The following is a 21,857-nucleotide window of genomic DNA, read 5'->3' as shown; positions in this document are numbered from 1 at the left end:
AAAATATATTGACGTTGATGCACTTGGCTATAGCTCATTAATTTTATTGCATGAGTATACTGTAATTTGTTTATTCTTCTGTCACGTCCACATTTTAAAATTGTTTATGTATTGGCCGGGCATGATGGCTCACGCCTGCAATCCCAGCACTTCGGGAGGCCAAGGTGGGTGGATCACTTGAGGCCGGGAGTTCAAGATCAGCCTGGCCAACATGGTGAAAACCTGTCTCTACTAAAAATACAAAAATTAGCTGGGCATGATGGCGGGCACCTGTAATCCCAGCTACCTGGGAGGCTGAGGCACCAGAATTGCTTCAACCCAGGAGGCGGAGGGTGCAGTGATCCGACATTGCGCCACTGCACTCCAGCCTGGGCGACAGAGGGAGACTCCATCTCAAAAAACAGTTGTTTATGTATTATTATTTTTGCTAGGAGCACTCTTGTACACATTCCCTGGTACACATGCACAAAAGTTTCTCTACAGGATATATACCTACAAAGATGTTTGTCGAGTTTTGGGGAAATATGCTTTTTAAATATTTTTCTTGTCAACAAAATACCCGTTTGCAGTTTGATCTTGTAATGGTAGAGCCAGGACGTTAAGCCCAAGTGGCTGGGCTTTCCCTCATTGTCTGCAGCTGCCTCTTATCCACATTGGAGCATCCCCCAGTGCGGTCAGGGCGAAGGCAGCAGAGGGCGGGGGTCTGTCTGAGGGTGGTGCTGGTCCCTGGGTGCAGAATATCCCTGAGCCTCCACAGGCAGCTGCCTCTCCTCCTACAGTAGGTCCTCGGAGATACCCTGGCTGCCCCGCTCAGCAGTCTCATCCCCACCGGCCCCACCCATGCAGCAGGGACTGAAATAACCCAAGCGTGTGTTTTCTGCCCAAGGTTGTCTTCAACCACCTTACTCCTCCACCGCCTGATGAATACCCGGATGAAGGTAAGAAGGGTAGTCTGGGAAGCTGAGGCTCCACAGCCCTCTCCCCTAGGTCGCAGCTTTGTGGAGCTGGAACAAGGATGAGTCGGGAGCAGCTTGAGGGCTGGAGAAGAGAAAACGGGGAAGCTGAGAGAGGCCCCGGCTCTGTGCCCCTTGGGGGGTCTCTTCAGGAACCAAGAACAAGTTTTTTTGGTATGCCTGAGCCTGGGTGGGACTTTTAAAAAAATGAAAGACTTTACAAACTGTAAACAAGAACCAAAACAAGAGTCCCAGGGAGGACACACAGCATCATCAAACCCAAGTTTTCAAAGATGCTAACTCCCAAATGCAAAGGACTGGGCCAGTGCCTCAGGGCCGTCGCCTCCAGCCCCAGTCTGCTCCATGTGGAGGGCACCTTCTGGTTTCCCATTCCCAGCCACTTCAAGAGTCCTGCTGCTGACCACCTAACCACCCACACTGCCTCCCTGGTCCCCAGATTCCACTTCTTTTTTTTTTTTTTTTTTTGAGACAGAGTCTCGCTCTTGTCACCCAGGCTGGAGTGCAGTGACCCAACCTCAGCTCACTGCAACTTCCGCCTCCCAGGTTCAAGTGATTCTCCTGCCTCAGCCTCCCGAGTAGCTGGGATTACAGGTGCACACAACCACACTGGGCTAATTTTTATATTTTTAGTAGAGACGGGGGTTTCACCATGTTGGCCAGATTGGTCTCGAACTCCTGACCTCAGGTGATCCGCCCACCTCAGCCTCCCAAAGTGCTGGGATTACAGGCATGAGCCACTGTGCCTGGCCCCCGGACTCCACTTGTGCTGTGGTGGGCTGGCCTGCTGGGTACTGTAGGGAATGAGCTAGGCCTTTCTGGGCCAGAGGCTCCACCCTTGGGGACTCCCAAGAGGGTAGTCTCATTCAAAGTGACTTCCCGCGGCCTTCTCATCATCCACGTGCAACAGCTGGGGGAAGGGCTGCTTCTGCCAGCCCGGGCCCCACCCATTAACCTGCTTGCACCATGTGCACTGGGCATTCAGCACACAGAGCCCAGCTCTGTCCCAGGAATGGCGAAGGGGTGACAACAGGTAGATGCGACCTCTTTCCTGGAAAAGTTCAGAATCTGTCACACTTGTGAGCAGAACTTGAATCTTAAAACTTCAGGGAACCACTGTCACCTATTCTCACCCCCTCTTTCCTGCTGAGAAGAAGTGACCAGCCCAAGGTCACAACACTCAGCTCAGTGACAGAGCGGAGCCCCCTCACCCAGGGAAGCTAAGCACTCTCCAGGTGACCTTCACCAGGTGGGTCCTGTGGCTCCCAGAGCCGTGCGGACAGCCCTTGTCACAGCAGTGCTCACTTGAAGATGGTGCTCCAAGCTCCCAAGCCCTCTTCCTGCCTTCCATCCAGGGCCCACCAGCAAGTCGGGGCCCCGGCAGGGTCACTGGCAGCCACAGACAGTGTGGCCGGGGCTCTGGGCACAGACAGTGGAGAGGCCAGGGCTCCAGCTGCCATGTGGCAAGACCACCCCTACTGGGGATACAGGCAGGCGGGGCAGAGGAGGAAAAGGGCAAGAGGAGGCTTACGGGCCTCCGCGGCCAGCTGTAGAATAAGAAGATGAGGGCTCCCAGCACTAGGTCCTAATGTGGGCCTGAGGCCACTAGCAGCCCAGCAGTGGCTGCCTCCCTGTGGCTGACCTCTGGCCATCAGCTTCCTCACACATGCCTGTCCAGGTCATAGGGCTTCTTAGTGGGTCCAGAAAGGAGGACAGGAAGGGCTCTGGGGGGCAGCTCATCCCTGGTGGGGTCACAGGGCCGGGGGTGGGGGCCTGTGCTGGGTGAGAACATCATTTCCAGCATGGGGAAGCAGAAGCCTGTCCTCCTTGGTAGCCAGGCTCACCCCAGCCCCACCTTCCTGCTCGTGGGCCTGAATAGTGGTCATCTCTCCCTTGTTCATTTCAGATGAGCATTTCGTGGTGGCTCTGTATGACTACACCGCCATGAATGACCGGGACCTGCAGATGCTGAAGGGGGAGAAGCTACAGGTCCTGAAGGGGTGAGGTTCCAGGACGCCATCCCCTGTCCCTGCAGGACCCCCCTCCCCCACATCTCTCCTTTCTCCACCCACCACATCCTCCATGGCTGACCCCCGAAATCTTCTCCATTGCCCTGCCTCCAGCCCTGGCCCCTAGCATTTTCTTGAACTTGGCCCTTTTGTCTTCCTCTCCAAAGTCTTTCTGGTGAAGTGGTTTCCATTCACAACCTCCTGCTCATCCTTCAAAGCCCACATTCCATGTCACCACCTCCATGCAGCCCTCCTGACTCTTTTGGGCATGTGAACCTTGTCCTTTATGCAGGCTGGTCTGACTGTTCCATGACAGCCTTTCATTTAAGCCAGTTATGTCCATATATGTCTCCTTCTCAAGACAGGAGCCCACACTGATTACACACACCAATCCCGCTTTAGCTCATTTCCCATGTCCTTCTCAGAAACTCCTTCTAAGTCAGCTCTCTCTCAGTGGCCAGGCTTGTCCTGTGGATCTCTGAGGGTCTGATTTGGTGTTTGAAGTTCTGCAATGGCCTTGAGCCAAGCTCACGAAAGTCCTGACTGCTGATTCTATACAGGCCACCCCAACCGTGTTTTTCTCAAGCCTGTCCCCAGTCACTCACCAAGCTCCGAACACGTCCCATTCATCAAGAGGAAGGCTGCTGGCTGGATCCTGGTGCCCTCTTGGCTGGTCAGGCTGTGTAGATAAGCTCTTCCCCCTAGAACTTGCCCACATAGCCACTGTACCACTGAGCAATAGGCACAAGCCCCTTCCTGCCTGCCGTACTGTCTACCTCTGCGGATTCTCTGCCCTCCAGGAAGAGATGACTTTGAGGAGGCCTGGGAGCTGCCCAGTGATGGGCCTATAGGGGCCATGATCTCATCTCTGTTTCCCCTGCTCCCATTAGAACTGGAGACTGGTGGCTGGCCAAGTCACTCGTCACAGGAAGAGAAGGCTATGTGCCCAGCAACTTTGTGGCCCGAGTGGAGAGCCTGGAAGTAGAAAGGTAGGTGGGAACGGGAACCCGCCTCGAGCCAAGATGCAGTCACTGTTTCTGGTCCCTGGGCTGCTAGGCAGGGCAGGGCCAGAATGGGACTGACCAGGGAGCCTGCAGGCACTGGCAAAGAGGGGACAGGAAATGAGCTCTGCTGGGAAAGGCCTCTCTGCTGGCTCCAGACGACATTCAGATCGCTGTGTGACAGTGAGCAAGCCGCTCTTCCCAGCTAAACAAGAGCGGTTCTTCTGGCTTCCCTGGATGCAACCGTCCCCAGTGTCTGATGGCCTCGAAGGCTACAGGCGAGGCACTATGACCAGCAACCCCTCCCCTAAATCCTCCATGGGCAGGACTCAGGGCTCAGCCCTCGGGGGCTCCCAGGAGGGTGGCCTTGTTCAGAACTAACATGAAAGCAAGATCCCCCAGCCCCCTCATCCCCCGTGTCCCCATGACACTGGGAATGTTGGACTCGGCCAGCCAGAGCCCCCACAAATCTGCTCACAGGGACTAGCTCTGCCTGAGTTCAGAGGCCCAGCAACGAGTCTTCTCTGGGCACTGTGGGCCCCGCTTCTTTTCCTGGGACAGTGTGGGGAACCGTGGGGCTCTCCTACACAGAACAACCCCCTACTGAAGGGGACATACTGGGATCCCTGCTCAGAGAGTCTTGGCAGTTTGCGTAATTCAGATCTCAGACCGCAAGGATGAAGCCCGTGCCCATGATATGCAGCTGTGTTTTGGGGAGAGTGATCAGGTGCATTTTTCCAAAGCAAAATTAACAAAGGTCAACCAACTAGTGTTCTTGTTTCTTTCTAGGAAAACAGTCAGTCCAGGGCTGACAGGAAGCGGAACTGGAAGGGCAGCGGGGCAGAGGGCGCTGACTCCACCACGGTGCGAGGAGCAGCAGCTCAGGGCCGACTGGGAGCAGAAATGCTAGATTTTTATTTCTTAGGGACAGGCAGTGCAGGAGGGAGGCTCAGTGGGAATACTCTGAGGAGCAGGGTCACTCTGAGGTTCACCTGTTCCTGCCGTTTTCCAGGTGGTTCTTTAGATCACTGGGCCGAAAGGAGGCCGAGAGGCAGCTTCTTGCTCCAATCAACAAGGCTGGCTCCTTTCTTATCAGAGAGAGTGAAACCAACAAAGGTAGACTTGGTGGCCTTGCCTGCCTTCCTTGCCCTTCGAGTCCCGGGAAGGCCCCTCCAGAGGCCTGGCCCTGGACTGAGAGGGGAAGGGGTGACTGCTAGGAGAACCAGCAGCTTCTGGGCCTGTGTCCCTCCCAATTCAGGCCCTGCCGGGGAGTTGACATCAGGGCTGTCCACACAAACAGTCCTCCCTGTCCAGGCTGCAAACCACCAGGGCATGGGAAGCCGGGTGGACGGGGGTGGTCCCACAGCAGACTGGCCCTCCTGCCCAGTCAGCAGGAGCACCGAGGCCAGTGGGGGCCGGGGAAGGGGGAACCCTGAGCCCTCAACCACCAGCCTCTTTGGAATCAAGGATTAGGGGGAGGTCAAAGAATCCTTCAAGATCATCTCAGCCAGAGGCTGCAGGTAGCATACGTTAGGAAGTGGCCTGTGCCATGATGTAAGAGTAGGGGGTGGTGAATCTGGGGAGCCCACGCCAGTCTAGACACTCATGAGTTCAAATCCACTGACTGACCAAAACAGCTGCTATCACCCTCAGGGGTTTTCTCTCTTTCTCTGTCATTTGGCTTTCTTTCCTTCTTAATGTTATTTGGTGTAAAATATAAAACACATATAAAGCTTGCATGAAGTATGACTGCGTAATTCTAAATTATATAGGGTAATAATAAATCCCTGTGCAATCACAGCCAAGAGAAAGAGCATCCCAGACCACCAGGAACCCCTCACTCCCCCACTTGGGCTCTTTCCTGATTCAACCCCCACCCCCAAGAGCTACCTGCTGTCCTGACTTGGATGGAAGTCCTCCCTTGCTTTTCTCTATGGTTTTGCCACCATGTCTTGTCTGTTTTTTTCAGCTTTATGCAGATAGAATCACTGTTTTTGTTTCTGTGTGTCTTGCTCCTGTCACTCAGCAGTGTTTGTGGGATTGTGTGTTAGTCTCCTGGGCTGCCGTAACAAAGTGGCACAGACTGGGTGGCTTCCACCACAGAAGCTTATTATCTCACAGCTCTGGAGGTTGGAAGTCCAAGACCAAAGTGTGAGCAGCGTTGGCTCCTCCCGAGAGCCCTCTCCTTGGCTTGCCGACGGCTGTCTTCTCTGTGTCCTCACGTGGCCGTCCTCCATGCGTGTCTGTGTCCTAGTCTCTTCCTATGAGGACACCTGTCAATTTGGATTAGGGCCCACCCATATGACCTTATTTTAACTTAATCACCCCTTTAAAGGCTCTGTCTCCACACATAGCCACATTCTCAGGACTGAGGGTTAGGACTTTAACGTAGGAATTGGGAGCACACACGATTCAGCCCCTAAAAGATTCATTCATGTGGTTGAGGATGGTAAGCCTGTTCATGTTCATTGCTATACAGAATCCTGGGTGTGACTGTTCCAGAGTCAAGTTAGCCATTCTTATGTTGTGGGCATTGAGTTGTTTCCAGTTTGGGGCCGTTAATGCATGTGTTGCACCGAACCCTTTTATGGTCCCTGGTGCTCACTGGCCACTAGCTTTTCATCTGTAAGATACTAATCCATTTGACAGATGAGGAAAGGGAGCCCCTGAAACAGGAAGTGACTTGCCAGAGGCCAACGGTAAGCATCAGAGCCCAAAGCACCAGTGACCACATCATCTAAGAGGCTGAGAGGCTTCCCAAGCTCTACAATGTAGCAAGCTAGGGTGACCCAGGGACTTCCCATGCAGTATGAAGAATGCTTTGCCCATCAGGAAGCTGTCCACAGGGACCAGCTACAGCCTTGTGGCCAATTTTAACTGGAGAGGAGATGGTGACAGTGACATCAGAGGAGGAAAGGGAGAGAGAGTGGCTGCAATATGAGTCTGGTTCCCTGTGGTTGGGGCGATGAGAATGGACAGAGGTGTCACCTGCTGGGAGCACCCTTGGGCTGTCCCTTGGTTCCATCTGTGGCTCAAGAACAGCAGCCAGAGAGTGGAAACCCAGAATCTGAAAAGCTGTCATAGTACCCTGTGACTCTCTGGGGACATCATGAGGCCTTGGTGCCCCACAAAGGGGCAGGACCAGGTTGGGGAGCAGGAAGGGGGCATTGGAAAGCTGGGGTGCTCTGTGCAGGATTTCTTGGAATATGCCAATGAATGCATATACATACACATAGATACATTTTATGTTTATATTCATATTGGATATTGTCACTATTCCATTTTTGTGGCAGAGCACCTCTGTACAAGAAACAATTTGGGAATCACTGGAGATGACATAAGTGTTTTATTGTTGTTGCAGGACATTTCAAACATACACAGAAGTAGAGAAAATAGTTTAGTGGAACCCCTGGTACCCAACAGCCAGCTTCAACAATTATCAAGTGAGCCAGTCTTGTTTGATCTGTATCCCCCGTTCCACCCCTATTCTTTCGAAGCAAATCCCAAACATCATGTCATGTCACCCTGGAAATGATATTTCAACCATTGCCTATTGCTAAGGTGAAAGCCCCCCCACCCCCCACGCAGTCTGGTGTGGAGGAAGAAGGGGTTCTCTATGAGTCTGGCATCTTTCCCTTTCCATGTCCACCCCAGGAAGCCAGTCGAAGCTGGGAACTGGCCAGATGGGACCAGGGCTGCAGGACTGTTCAACCGTCATCACCCCACCACACGCACATACACATGCGCACACACGCACACACATGCACATACGCATAAATGCAAACATATACACACATGTGCATACACAGGCATGTGTGCACACATATACACATGCACACACATACACATGTCCACACATGCACATATGCACACACACATGCACACATGTGCACACGAGACATATGCACACATGTATACATGTGCACATATGCACAAACGCAATGCACACGTGTGCAACACATGTACACACCTTACACATACATATGCACACACACACACAACTCCAAAGCAAGACCCCTCTGCTTCTGGGAGCCACAGCAGTGAATGCAAGACAGAGATGGAAGCAGGGGAGTGAGTTCTACCCCTCGTGGCCTCCGGGGTGTCCCTGAGCCTCTGAAGCCTCAGTTTATTGGTGTCTATGTTAGGACAGACTAGTTTCACAGCCCAAAGACAGGCGGTCCTTCAGTGCTGAGAAATCTTCATCTCAGAGCCAGGCCCTGCCTGCCCAGGGCAGTCCAGACATACCACAAAGGCGGGATCCAGGTTTTGTGAAACTGAAGCTGATAGGATCTGAGGTCGTCTTTACAAAGGACACCAAACTGTCAGAAGCCATAAGGGACAGGGCCTTACAGCAGCCAGGCAAGTGAGGGGCCTAAAGCACCAGCTTGGGCAGCGTCACTGCTTGGAGAGCGGGCTCCTGGGCTCATCGCCCGAGGCACCTGACCCAAGTGCAGCCTACAAAATGGAGAGAAAAGCCCTCGATGAATGAACTCCCTAAGGCCAGGCTCGGGTTCCTTAGAGACTAGGGGCACAGCTGCACCCGGGCAGGGTCGGGGAGACAGTTTGCAGCGTCTGGGCTGAGGCTGGGGTGGAGGTGTGGAGGGGCTGCGGCAACAGCAAGGCGTACGCCTCTGGGCGTCCTTTTGCAAGCAGGTGATGAGAGAGGCACATTGGCTGAGGGAAACTTGAGGGTAGAAGGGGGTTGAGGCAGGGGAATTGATAGGAGAGGAAAGAGCCTTAAGTCAATCAGAACAGCGGAAAACCAAGCGTCCACACCGAGAACGAGGGGTCCGTGCCTGACCCCTGGCGGGTAGGCGTGGTACTGCTCGTGGTAGGCGCGGACTCACTTGAGTCGGCTCACTTGATAATTGTTGAAGCTGGCTCACTTGATCACTTGATAATTGTTGAAGCTGGCTGTTGGGGAACAGGGAGCCTCCCGAGCCTGCCGCGAACTCTTCTGGGCCCCAGCGTCCCCATCTCCCAAATAATGGGTAAGGGGCCGGGTGAGGTCATGCTACCCAGGTTGCTGGACAGACGCATTTTATAAAAACATCAAGTTCATGGAAAAGCGTTTCTTACCTGGAAACTCTTACCTTCTAAATTGTCCTTAACTCTTGACATCTGCTACCACTTGCCTGTGGGAAAACATTAACCGAGAAGACAAAATAACAGGTGTATGTAACAGGCAGCAAATGATTGAACAGAGCCCCTGGGAATAGCTTATTATGTTGTCCGCCATGGACATGGGTACTTGCAGCTGTGATTGGCTATCTGCTTGTAGGAGTAAGAGATACCCTCTTTAGCCAGAAAATAAAGCCCCTAGTCCCTCCAACGAGCCTAGAGTTCTCAATAGTCCATGGCAAAGCGTCCCCGAGTGACCAGGTGCCCAAGTGGTGACCTACATGATTGCTGAGAAACTGTCCTGCCTGCCGCAGGGCTCTGTGATTCCCTAGCTGAGTTTTGGGGACAGTGAGGGGATGTCAAGGTCAGAGTCAGATGGAACTTACAGGGGAGGCTTCTGAAAGGGTGGAGGTTGAGAGGCAGGGAAAGGGAACTTGTGGAGGGAGTGGTGACAATGAAGAACAGAATTGGGAAACTTTTTTCAAAGCTTTAAAATGAGGCCCAAATCCCAGTCCCGTTTTTTGTCTTTGTGCCTTACTTCTCGTGCGTGTGTCTCCATGAACCCTCCAGGTGCCTTCTCCCTGTCTGTGAAGGACGTCACCACCCAGGGGGAGCTGATCAAGCACTATCAGATCCGCTCCCTGGACGAAGGGGGCTACTACATCTCCCCCCGGATCACCTTCCCCTCGCTCCAGGCCCTGGTGCAGCACTATTCTAGTAAGAGGGGGCGTGCAATGGGGGCAGGGACTTGTCCCAAGAGCCCCTGGATCTCTCGCTAAGATTCCCAATTGTGTGAGCCATTGGTGCCACCTTGAGGGATGGAAAGATTATCCCAAAGTTAGACCTAAGGAGGTAGCAACTCTGAGCACCGGGAATTGGTGGCCCTAATTCCCTCTCCTGGCTCAGCAGGGAACCCCTTAGAGAGTAGTAAGCATTTTCAGTCTTAGAGTGAGCGGGTCGATTTTAGAGATAGCATGCCCTGCTTCGCGCAAACGAAGAGAAAGAGTTGAGTGTGTGTGCATGTGCAGGCGTGTGCACACACCCATGCAGGGGGGTGGGGTGGCTGGGGAGTGAGGGGCCAGCTAGGAATGATACCGCTCCCAAGGTAGAGCCTGGCTGCTCTGGTAACCCCCAGCCCTGTCTTTTCTTCCCTAATGCAGAGAAGGGGGATGGTCTCTGCCAGAGGCTGACCCTGCCCTGTGTGAGCCTGGCCCCGCAGAACCCCTGGGCCCAAGATGAATGGGAAATCCCTCGGCAGTCTCTCAAGCTGGTCAGGAAACTCGGGTCTGGACAATTCGGCGAAGTCTGGATGGGTGAGTGTGCACACGTGGGAGCCTTTCTCCCCCCATTCCACCCGCACCGCATCCTCAGTCCAGGTTCAGTATTTTCATAGCATGTCATCCCTCCCCCAGAAGTCTTGAGAGGGAGCCAAGACAGAGGCAAGGACACCCATTTTACAGAGGAGGCAGTAGAGGTACAGAGCTGCATTGTAACAGCTGGGGCCGCTTATGGTGGTGGCAGAGCAGGAACAGAATCCAGCTCACCCAGCCCCCAAGTCGCTCCCTCCTGCATTCTCTGCCTGAAGCTGGCTTTGACATTGAGCTGCAGTGGTGAGTTAGCGCCCCTTAGCTTTTCATCACCCAGATGGAAACAGGAGGTTAAATGTGATAAGCCATGACATTCCAGAGCCTGAGTGCACACCGAGGGCAGCCGCGGGACTTTGGCCAAGTCACTGAAGCTCCAGGCCTGGTGTTCTCCCATTTCCATTGCTGCTGACACCTGCCCCTTTTCCCCCTGCCCACCAGGATATAAAACTCGTGTTCCATTTTATCCCTGGACTGGTCCATGAGTCCTCCCTTACCTGGGGCTGATGCCCAAGGTGCCTTTGGCAGGAGCTGCACGCAGGTCCCTGCCAAGGCTCATGCCCTCTAGAAAGGCAAGTAGAGTTGTCTTTTGCCCTTCAGGGGACTTCATGGAGTGCAGGGAGAGTGTGGAGATACAGGTAGTTCAAGGAATGGGACAGGACCGCCATGGGGCTTCAGAAGGAGGGAAGGAGACCCCCATGCCTTGTCCTCCTGCCCAGTGTACCCCAGGCTGTGTGCTTATTTCCACCAAGGAGCCATTGTGTGATGGAAAAGACTCATTATGTAGGGGAGCGGTGGGGGAAGGAGGCAGGTTCCGTGCAGGACAGAAGGACACACGCCCTGGGTGTGGGGCAAATAGGCGAAATGCCCCCCAGGCAGGGTAGATTCCTCCACTGCCTGAGGCCCCATATAGAAGGGACCTGGGACACAAGGTAGGCCCCACACAACCATGGGCTCTGGAACTGCATGTTCCAGCTCTGGCACCTGGAATGGGGTGGCACCTGGGCATTTACCCCGATTTTGGTTAAGGGATCACCTCCGAGCAAGCTCTCTGTCTTCTGAGCGGCTTCTTCACTGCCCCGGGCTCAGGTTACTACAAAAACAACATGAAGGTGGCCATTAAGACGCTGAAGGAGGGAACCATGTCTCCAGAAGCCTTCCTGGGCGAGGCCAACGTGATGAAGGCTCTGCAGCACGAGCGGCTGGTCCGACTCTATGCAGTGGTCACCAAGGAGCCCATCTACATTGTCACCGAGTACATGGCCAGAGGTGGTGCCCCCCGCAGAGCTGCATCCTCAGAGCGAGGCGGGAGGGCCGGGCTTAGCAGGAGGAGGAGGGTCCGCTGCGGTGGGTTCACCAGGCCAGGGGGTCCTGCAGATCTAGGGCATGGCGCGGTGTGGGGGCGGGGAAGGACGGAGGGAGGGGAAGGGAGGGAGGGAGGGTGAGAAACAGGAGGGTGAAGTGGTTCTGACAGAGCCATGTTCTCAGCCCAGGAGCAGTTCAGACAGCATTTCTGGAGTGCGTCTTCTGTGCCTAGCACTCTTTGATACCTGCTGGGAGGGACAGAGCATTGCAAAGTCAAATGAGCAGCAGGCCAGGCATGCAGAGACAGTACGAGATCCAGGTCTCCTGCTTCCTGGTCATGCAACCATTTACGGCTGTGTGAATATTTTACAAGGATGGCCAGAGAGGTTGGGCTTGATGGCCTCTGAGGTCCATGGCATGGCCAAGTTCTCATGCCACTTTCTCTCCCCTCCTATGACCCTGACCACACACTGCTCCTATAGGACTCTAACATGCCCATGTTGATACAGCTCCCTAACAACGGCCACCAAGGGGGCCCCGGTCAGAGGCTGTGCTGGGGGTGCCTCTAGCCTGCCCCTAGGGCAAGCATCCATCCCTCCCAGCTTTCTGATTCCAGGGGGAGCTGCATTTGTCCCCTGCACCAAACCTGGGGGACAGTTTTCTCCATTCTGGTGCTTTCTTGCTGATGCCTGGTCCTCAGAGGCAGAGGGTGTCTGCCAGCAGGGATCAAGGGAGTGAGGCCGACACGGGGGGAAAGACAAGAAGGGGCATGAAACTTCGGGTCAGAACTGGGGTCCCACTCCCAGCTCCCGGCTGCGTGACTTCAGACAGGTCCCTGCACCTGGCTGAAACCTAACTTCTGGGCAACTGCTGGTATATTGGCTGCCTCCCGGGGTGCTGAGACTGGCATTTTGTAAAGTGGAAGGCACTTGGCAGCAGTAGGTAGATCCTTCCTGAAACACCGAGAGATCTGAGGGCACAAACTCCCACTTCCCACCCCCAGGGGGGAGCCACTCACACCAGAGAGAGGCTGGCACCACCAGGGGTGGGTCACTTTGCAGAAGGGCACTTGCAACTTCTCTTTTCTTAGGATGCCTGCTGGATTTCCTGAAGACAGATGAAGGGAGCAGATTGTCACTCCCAAGGCTGATTGACATGTCGGCACAGGTTGGTGAAGTACCAGGTGCAGAGGAGGGGCGGCATGTGCCACCTGCTGTCCACAATGGCCGCCCGTGCCTTACCACCCCATCCTCTCTCCTCAGCCAGCAGGAGAAGTCGGGGTACGGAAGGCCACCTTCCTCTAGGCAGATATCCCCAAGGTCACCCGCTGCAGTTGGACTTGCAAACCCTGGCCACTGTGCCTCCTGCCCCACGCAGCTGCCAGGGAGCCCAGGGAATGGAGCCTTAGACCCAGGCAGCTGTGTTGGAATGAGGCTATTCTGTTCCGAAGGAAGAGAGGGCGAATGGATGTCATGGGAAACACATTGAGTTAGCGAGAGTTCCATTGAACCCGGCAGGCAAGTGTGTTCTGCTGTGGCCTCATCTCCTCCTTAGATGATGCCCACAGACATCTCCTGTAGGACATCCCATCCCAAGGGCCCTCAGCCTTTGCACAGCCCTGGCGTCGACCCCAGGCTGATGGGCAGGCCTGAGCTACACACAGGTGCCAGGGACATGACTTCTTTGAGCCCTGGAGGACAGCCCCAGCTTCTGCCACCAGGGAATTGCGAGCGCTGGACCTCCTCGGCTACCCTGGACTGGTCCTCAGTGTCCCTCACGTTCACATGCAGAACCTTCTGGACTCCGTGAGGTGAAGAACAGAGTGGAGAGGAGGGTTTTAGCTGAGAGCTCTAGCTGGCAGGAAGCACATCTGGTGGCCCTGTTAAAACTGGAACTCTCAGCAGAAAAGTTTTGGTCTGTGGTCAGTCTGTGAGGCATACACGTGCATACACACACACACACACACACACACACACACACACACACACAGCTGCCGCTGAAAGGAAACCCTCCCACCCACCGCCCACATCAGCCCTCCCCCCTCGCCCAGCCTTACCCAGTAGTGCCGCTGCAGGAACTGATGCCACAACGCCTTTTTCCGCTGAGGTGGGTAGAGAGCCATCTGGGCAGGCTGGTTTTGGAAAATGAGTGCTGGTAACTGGCTTCAAACCCTAGGGCAGTGATAAGCCTGCCCACTGCTGCTGCTTCCTTTCCCCTTCCTTCTCTCACCCTCTGCTGTCTCCTATTCAATCCCCACTACACCCCCTTGGGAAATCTTGTGTGACCCAGGGGCAAAGGATGTGAAAAGCCATCTGAGTTTAATACCTGGATGTAGCCACAGAGTTGGGGGTGAGGAGCCAGAAAATCAGAACCTCCCAGAAGGGCAGCCTCTAACCACAAGCTGACCATGCCAACAGCTCTGCAGACACACATGTACACGCACACACACTCTCACACGCACATAAACTCACACAGACTCACACACAAACACACAGACTCACACACACACAAATATACACACAAACACATAGGCTCACACAGACACACAAACTCACACACCGACACACAGACTCACACACAGACACAGACCCACACACACACACAGACTCACAAATACAGACTCATACTCACAAACTCACACAAACACACAAACTCACAAACACACAAACACACAGACATACAAACTCACACACAAACACGCAAACTCACACACACATGAGCAGACACACACCCGGCCCTTCTGGGCTCTTCTTACTCCAAAGGAAGCAATGCAAAGTCCCACCAGACCTTTCCTCCAAGGCCAGATCTGGCCAACCCCACAAGAACCCTGCAATCACAATCCCTTGGGCCCCACTTTGCAGCCAGATGCCACTGGTTCCCATGCCCCATGCCTTGCCACCACTCTGCCTCCTCTGCCCAGGAAGCCTTGAACTCTTCCCACCTGGCAGAATCCTTATCATCATCCATGGCTCAAGTGTAATGTCATTTCTATGACGGTTTCCCTGGACAAGAAACTACTAGAGAGCCCTTAGCTCGGGTGTTCCCGGAAGCACTGTTCCTGCTAAGCAGATCTGGGCAGCTTCTTCTTGAAAGCAGATCTGGGCCCTACTCAACATTTTTTTATATATATTTCTGGTACTGCTCAACAAATATTAGTTATCAGAACGAGTACTGTTAGATGCTGCCCAGATATATTTAGTACTCAGTTTTATATTCCCCACAGTCCCATACTAGTAAATGTGTATTGATTGAATGGTGTAGCAAGGGGATGGATGGATGGATGGATGGATGGATGGGTCGGGGGGTGGTGGGTGGATGGATGGTGCATGGATGGATGAATGGGTGGATGGATGGATGCGTGGATGGATGGATGGGTGGATGGATGGATGGATGAATGGATGCATGGATGGATGGATACATGGATGGCTGGGTGGGTGGATGGATGGATGGATGCATGGATGCATGAATGCATGGATGCATGGATGGATGGATACATGGTTGGATGCATGGATGTGTGGATGGATGGATGGACGGATGGCGGTGGATGGATGGATGCATGGTGGATGGATGCATGGATGGATGCATGGATGGATGGATGGATGCATGGATGGATGGGTGGGGGGTGGTGGATGGATGATGGATGGATGGATGGATGCATGGATGGATGGATACGTGGTTGGATGCATGGATGTGGATGGATGGATGGGGGTGGATGGATGCATGCATGGGTGGATGGATGCATGGATGGATGCATGGATGGATGGATGGATGCATGGATGGATGGGTGGGGGGTGGGTGGATGGATGGATGCATGGATGGATGGATGGATGCATGCATGGATGGATGGATGGGTGGGGGCGGTGGATGGATGGATGGATGCATGGATGGATGAATGGGTGGATGGATGGATGGATAGATGGATGCATGGATGGATGTGTGGATGGATGGGTGGGTGGGTGGATGCATGGATGCATGGATGGATGGATACATGGATGGATGCACGGATGTGTGGATGGATAGATGGGCGGGTGGATGGATGGATGGATGGATGCATGGATGGATGGATGGATTCACAGATAAACCAACGAAATGCAAGCAGAAGGAGAAGTGGAATCAATTCTAGTGCTGGCTTCTTGAAGTCGCATGTCTGAAGAGGTAAATAGGGTCTCTGCTTTCTGCCTCAGTTTCTTCATCCATTGATTGGGTGAATAAAGCCTTAGTTTCCTCAGCTAAAAGGCGCCGAGCAGCACTAGCTGCTATCCCTGGCCCAGGCTGGTGATCGGGGAGGAGAGACGAGGCTCTTCTTCTTCACAGCCTCTGCCCACCTGGATCTGCCAGTTCTCCCTGGGTGCCCCCATGGGGCAGGCACTGGGTGAGGTCCTCGGTCACAAATCACCTTGTCTAATGCTTGCCTCAACCCCCTGCCCTGGAGACCACATCCCTCACGTTCCAGATCAGGACTGTGGCCCCTCGGGGAGATTAAGCAGCTTGCTAGAGGTCAGCGACTCCAGCCGAGGGCCCCCAGCTCCAGGAGCTGTGCTTCCAGCCAGCCAGGGAGAGCTGCCTGTCCCTGCCTCCTGCGCCCCCTCCCCCTCCTTCCTTACCCTTTCTTCTCCCTCCCTCTCCTTTTCTCCTGCCTGTGTTCGTCTATCTTCAATCTCTGCAGACCCTTGGACACAGCTGTGTGGAGGGAGAACGAGGAGGGGGAGGGGCACAGGTAGCCCTTGTGTCTCTGATGCCCATGTTGCTGTGCTGCCCTTCTGGGCTTCGAGGAGAGGAGTTTATTCGGCTGAGGAGCAACACAGCCATCTTTCTACTCCGTCCAAGAAACAGCTCCTTCTCCAGCAGCCCACAGGGGCTGTGCAGGGGACACAGTGTGGGCTCGGTCCTGGCGTGGAGGCCCCCAGGCTGTCCTTCACCATGTGCCTGTTCCCTCAGATTGCTGACGGGATGGCATACATCGAGCGCATGAATTCCATCCACCGCGACCTGCGGGCGGCCAACATCCTGGTGTCTGAGGCCTTGTGCTGCAAAATTGCTGATTTTGGCTTGGCTCGAATCATCGACAGTGAATACACGGCCCAAGAGGGTAAGCACAGCCCCCAACCACAAGGGAAACCTAGGGCCTTGTCTTCCCCAGCTCCCCAAAGCCCCCTTTAACTTCTCCCAGCACAGCCCTAAGGGAAGACACCTGAGGGCTATATGGTTTCTACAACTCTAGATCAGCGTTTCCTTCATTTCCCCAAATGTGTTCAGCAGAATGGTAGGGCCCTGACACCTCCCATGGAGGAAGAGCTTTAGGATAAGGTAGGTTTGGAGAAACAGCAGTCTCCGCTACTCCCTGTCTTGGAGATTCTCAGTGCATATCAACATATTAAAGGCACTGAGAAGTCCTGCAGCAAAGAAACAGTTTATGTTTGCCTCACCTAGTGCCTCCCAAACTAATTTGAGCTCCAAATACTTTTTTTTTTTTTTTTTTTTGGAGATGGAGTCTCTGTCGCCCAGGCTGGAGTGCAGTGGCACAATCTTGGCTCACTGCAACCTCCGCCTCCTGGGTTCAAGCAATTCTTCTGCCTCAGCCTCCCAAGTAGTTGGGATTACAGGCGTGTGCCACTACACCTGGCTAATTTTTGTATGTTTAGTAGAGATGGGGTTTCACCATGTTGGCCAGGCTGGTCTCGAACTCCTGAATTTAGGTGATCTGCCTGCCTTGACTTCCCAAAGTGCTAGGATGACAGGCGTAAGCCACGCCCAAATACTATTTTTATATAGCCCCCATTAACCTTCCACGGAATTAGGCTTTCACAGAGCACACTGTGGGAAACACAGCTCTCATGTGCGAGCGGCAAACCAACCTGTATTAGGGTGTCCACGGAGCACTCTGCTTTACTCTGTGAATATAACTGAGGTGGAAATCTACATCACAAGAGAATCTGAAGTGGTCACGTACATTTACCAAGCTAGCAAGCAGTGTCCGCTGAGCCTACGAGTCAGATGACAAGCAGACAGGATATGGCTTGTTCTCTCGGGAACTTCAGGCTGGCTGGGGAGACCGAGAAATGGAGGCCAGGGGAGGCCGTGAAGTGCCAAGCCCTGAGGTCTGCTCCAAATGCTGGCCGGGGCTGCAGCCATTGAGGTGCTTCACAGGGCAGCCGGATGTGAGTTTTTCCTCATAGTGGCCCTTGGAGGTACAAGTGTCACCATTTCTATTTTGCAGGAAGGGACTAACGGAGGCGCGGGCAGGTTTAAATGGCTTGCCCAGGCCATGTCTTTTTAATTAAACAAGGCCCCTGTAAGATGAAACAGGCGCCTTCCATCCTACCAGGAAACGTGGTGGCTGCCCATTGAGGCCATCACTGTCTTTTTAAAGAACCGAAGTGGGTGACTGCGTGGTATTGGTGTCCATGTCGTCTTTCTGTGCTGCAGATGCCGTGTCTGCACGCACCTGGTCATGTGGTAGTAGCTCCCTCGCCATGCCCTGCCGCCCTGCCCTGCGAGGCCCCGCAGTGGGGGTTGCCAGAAGGACAGCAGGAGCGGGGGTAGGGGTGAGGATGGAGGGCAGGGTCCGCCGGCCGTGGCCTCCCAAAGCTTGCATGGCTTTTGCCGCAGGGGCCAAGTTCCCCATCAAGTGGACAGCCCCGGAAGCCATCCACTTCGGGGTCTTCACCATCAAAGCAGACGTGTGGTCCTTTGGAGTCCTCCTGATGGAAGTTGTTACTTACGGGCGGGTGCCATACCCAGGTAGGTGGCTCACCCCGTGGCTCTCGCGGCTCCCTGCTTTCCTGGCCGGCCCTGACGGCAGGTCGCCTGTCCTTGGTGCCTGTGGCTGCCCGGTTCTTTTCAGAGTGAGTCCTAGGGCGAAGATGGAGACCCAGGCATAGCATCTGGGGTGGAGCTCTGCCCCCTGCATCACTGTTGCTCTGGACCACAGGGCTGTGTCTCCTTCCTCTAGCAGAGGTCAAATGAGTCCCACAAACTGGAATCAAGACAAAGGGCACATCCAAACTCAAGTTTACTCCCAACAGCTTGTTCTCAGTTGAGGGCAGGTTGTGCCTACCTTGGCATTGCACCCATAGTGGATTCCCCAAAGCCCCTTCCTGTGTGGCCAGAATCGTGGGCAAGAGCCCCCAGCCACAATCGAAGGGCTCTGGAAGCTTGGCCCCCACAGGTGGGCAGGCTTAGGGTCACCTGCTGCCGTGTGCACCTGGCAGCTGCCCATGAGTGATGGGCTTGGCTGTGCCCCTGGTGGTCACAGGTAATCAAGAGAGGGAGGGTCCCATCCTCAGAGGACCTGCCCGGCACTCAGGAGAAAATCTACAGCCCCATTTCTAGGCGTTCCCCAGGCAATAAAAAGTAAAGGGCTGTTTGGAGACTGGGGGGCCAGGCAGCGCAGGCTGGAGAAGTGGTCTGGGAATGTGGGCACTGCTGTCCCCTGCCTGGCCCCACTGTGCCCCGCGGGACGCTCAGGGTCCCCCACCCACTGAGGACCCCCGTCCCTCACCCCCGCTCGCGGTCCCCTCTGCCGCAGGGATGAGCAACCCCGAGGTCATCCGCAACCTGGAGCGCGGCTACCGCATGCCGCGCCCCGACACCTGCCCGCCCGAGCTGTACCGCGGCGTCATCGCCGAGTGCTGGCGCAGCCGGCCCGAGGAGCGGCCCACCTTCGAGTTCCTGCAGTCGGTGCTGGAGGACTTCTACACGGCCACCGAGCGGCAGTACGAGCTGCAGCCCTAGCGAGCCGCGCCCGCCTGCGCCCCGTGCCCACCTCTGCGCGGACGACCCCGAACTTTCGGGCCAGCCCGGACGGGCCGCGAAGGCGGGGGGGTCGGCTGTGCCCATTTCTCAGACCCGAAAACCAGTGGGCAGAGGCAGCTTCGCAGGGGGTCCCCGGACGGACTCCTTCACCGACTGTGTACCCTCGGGCGAGTTACGCGACCTCTCAGTGACGCTTCATTGGTAAAGGGGCTGTAACAGTGACCTCGCACGGTCACCCGGAGTACTAAGTTAGCCCCAATAAGGCGTTCAGGACTAGTAAGCGACTATCATCAAGTAAGGCCCCCGTGCTGGGCCCTGACCGAGGAGTCGCCGCCGCTGGCCGCGTCCCCGCCGCTGCGCCCTGCAGGGACCCCGCCCTGCTCCGCTGCAGAAGCCAGACTGGGTCCCCCGGACGCCAGCAGGGGCAGTCCCAGCCTAGGCCGCGCTCCAGCACTGCGGGGCTTTTCCGCAATAAAGTCACGAGCTTTCGAGCTTTTCCGTGTCGTTACCTGTGACAAGCTGGACATCGCGTGCAGGACGAGCACGGGGCGCAGGCGCTGCGCAGCCGGGGAGTCCCGCGTGGTCTGGGCTCCCGGCGGTTGAGCGGGGCCAGCAGGGGGCGCTGTGGCCTCATAAATCTGTGGCTCTGGCCCGCGCCGGCAGCTGCGGGCCGGGAAAAGCCAGGGGCTGACGCTGGGAGCCGGCGCTTTGGGGACGGCTAGGACAAGAGCCCAGCTCCCGAGGCTCCGAGTGTCCAGGCCAGGTGCATAAACAAGGATCTGGTGACGATGGGGCGTAAAAGCGAGGAACGTCGGCGGCTCCCACTGCATGGAGGCTCTTCACTTGGCATGTTTTTGTTTTGTTTTTAATAGATCGATTTATTTTTACTTTTTAGCAGTTGGGTTTACAGAAAAAAAAAAAAAGTGGGAAGTATGTAGATAGTCTCCATATCTCGCCCATTTCCCCTATTATTAACATCGTGCAATGGTGGTGCATTTGTTATCATTGATGAGCCAATACTGATAAAATATCATTAACGGAAGCCCACTTTTTGCATCCAGGTTCTCACTGCCTGTTGTACATGCCGTGGGTGTAGAGGAAAGTGCAGAGACTTGTACCCACCGTTCTGGGTCCCCCACTCGAAAGCCCCCTGGCTCCACCGGTGCACCCCCTTCCTTCCCCTTGAACCCTTGCCACCCAGCTTGTCAGTGTTAACTCTTCTGACTGTGAGAACACCCCGAGGTAGGACTATAGCCACCCGGAGTACAGAGGTGGAAACCGAGGCACAAAGTGCTCACACACACACCTCTTAAGTGGCAGAACGGGGCTGTAGGTGGGGGAAGCTGCAGGTCTGGGCAGCAGAGGATGAGAGTGGGGACTTGGTGGGAGAACCCCCGGAAAGGGGGCAGTTGCTGCCGGGATGCTGGGTGACAGCCACCAGCCAGGAAGGATGCAGTTCACGTAGCGTGATCACCTACAGTGTGGATTCTCCAGCAGCCTGGGGTGGGTGCATCACCATTAGTACCATGCAGCTGTTTCTGCAGATGATGAAATAGACTCCATGGTGGCTCCTCTCAGCCAGTTCTTGGCCCTCACAGCCCCCACTGGCCATGGGCAAGCAGTGGATAGGAGCACAGCACTTTAGGCAGGAGGTCTGCAAGGGCAGGCGGGGGCAGGCCTGGGGCCTCACTGAGGAGCCCAGAGGGACAGGTGTACCCCAGCTGCTCCAGGATGCTGGAGGTGGAGGAGCCTAGAGGTGGAACTCTGTCCCAGACAGTGGGGGCTCCAGAAATTGTGGGCCCTCTGACCTCCCCCAGGACCTGGTCACACCAGGGTGCTGGAAGGAGGAAACTGCCTGGCCAAGAACCTGGTGCCAGGGAGTGTGGCTGGTGGAGAGTAAACAGGAGCGTGGGACAACAGGGTCAGTGGAGGCTCCTGCCAGTGGGGGCCACTGGGACTCATGAATGGGAGGGCCAAGGTGAGCTGCTGGGGCTCCTGTGGGGTGGGGCTGAGGAGGGAGCTAAGATCACAGGATGAGGAATGAGTCCCTCCTTCACCTTATGGGCAGGGACCATAGGCCAGGGCACCACCTCCCTGGCCCCTACAGCCCCTCTGAAGTGGCTGCCATGACTCGGGAGCTGTCCTCGATCTGCAAGGCTTGGGACTGTCTCCTCACCTCCCTGGACCCCACTGTCATCCCCTAAAGATGAAAGAGTCACCCAGTGCTTTGCCAACATCACCTCAGGTTTTTGTTTTAAAATGCAGGCGGGCACGGTGGTCCATGCCTGTAATCCCAGCACTTTAGGAGGCCAAGGCGGGTGGATCACCTGA

At 55.2% G+C, this 21,857-nt stretch overlaps 1 protein-coding gene across 2 annotated transcripts in view; it reads left to right on the top strand.

Annotated features, from left to right (window-relative positions):
- Positions 1-20,017, top strand: part of BLK (BLK proto-oncogene, Src family tyrosine kinase) — a 71,504-nt gene extending 51,487 nt beyond the window's left edge. For both annotated transcript variants that reach the window (XM_003271436.4, XM_030810215.1), the window contains 11 exons: positions 887-938; positions 2,878-2,971; positions 3,871-3,969; positions 4,994-5,097; positions 9,673-9,819; positions 10,263-10,415; positions 11,556-11,735; positions 12,862-12,938; positions 16,710-16,860; positions 18,381-18,512; positions 19,300-20,017. In XM_003271436.4, coding sequence (XP_003271484.2) covers positions 887-938; positions 2,878-2,971; positions 3,871-3,969; positions 4,994-5,097; positions 9,673-9,819; positions 10,263-10,415; positions 11,556-11,735; positions 12,862-12,938; positions 16,710-16,860; positions 18,381-18,512; positions 19,300-19,505 — 1,395 coding nt within the window. In that variant the 3' untranslated portion in view covers positions 19,506-20,017. The remainder of the gene's footprint in view (positions 1-886; positions 939-2,877; positions 2,972-3,870; positions 3,970-4,993; positions 5,098-9,672; positions 9,820-10,262; positions 10,416-11,555; positions 11,736-12,861; positions 12,939-16,709; positions 16,861-18,380; positions 18,513-19,299) is intronic.
- Positions 20,018-21,857: the final 1,840 nt, after the last annotated feature.

Source organism: Nomascus leucogenys, chromosome 4 (genome assembly GCF_006542625.1).
Source record: "Nomascus leucogenys isolate Asia chromosome 4, Asia_NLE_v1, whole genome shotgun sequence".
In the NCBI taxonomy this organism is placed as follows: domain Eukaryota; kingdom Metazoa; phylum Chordata; class Mammalia; order Primates; family Hylobatidae; genus Nomascus; species Nomascus leucogenys.
This window is presented reverse-complemented; position numbering and strand designations above follow the sequence as displayed.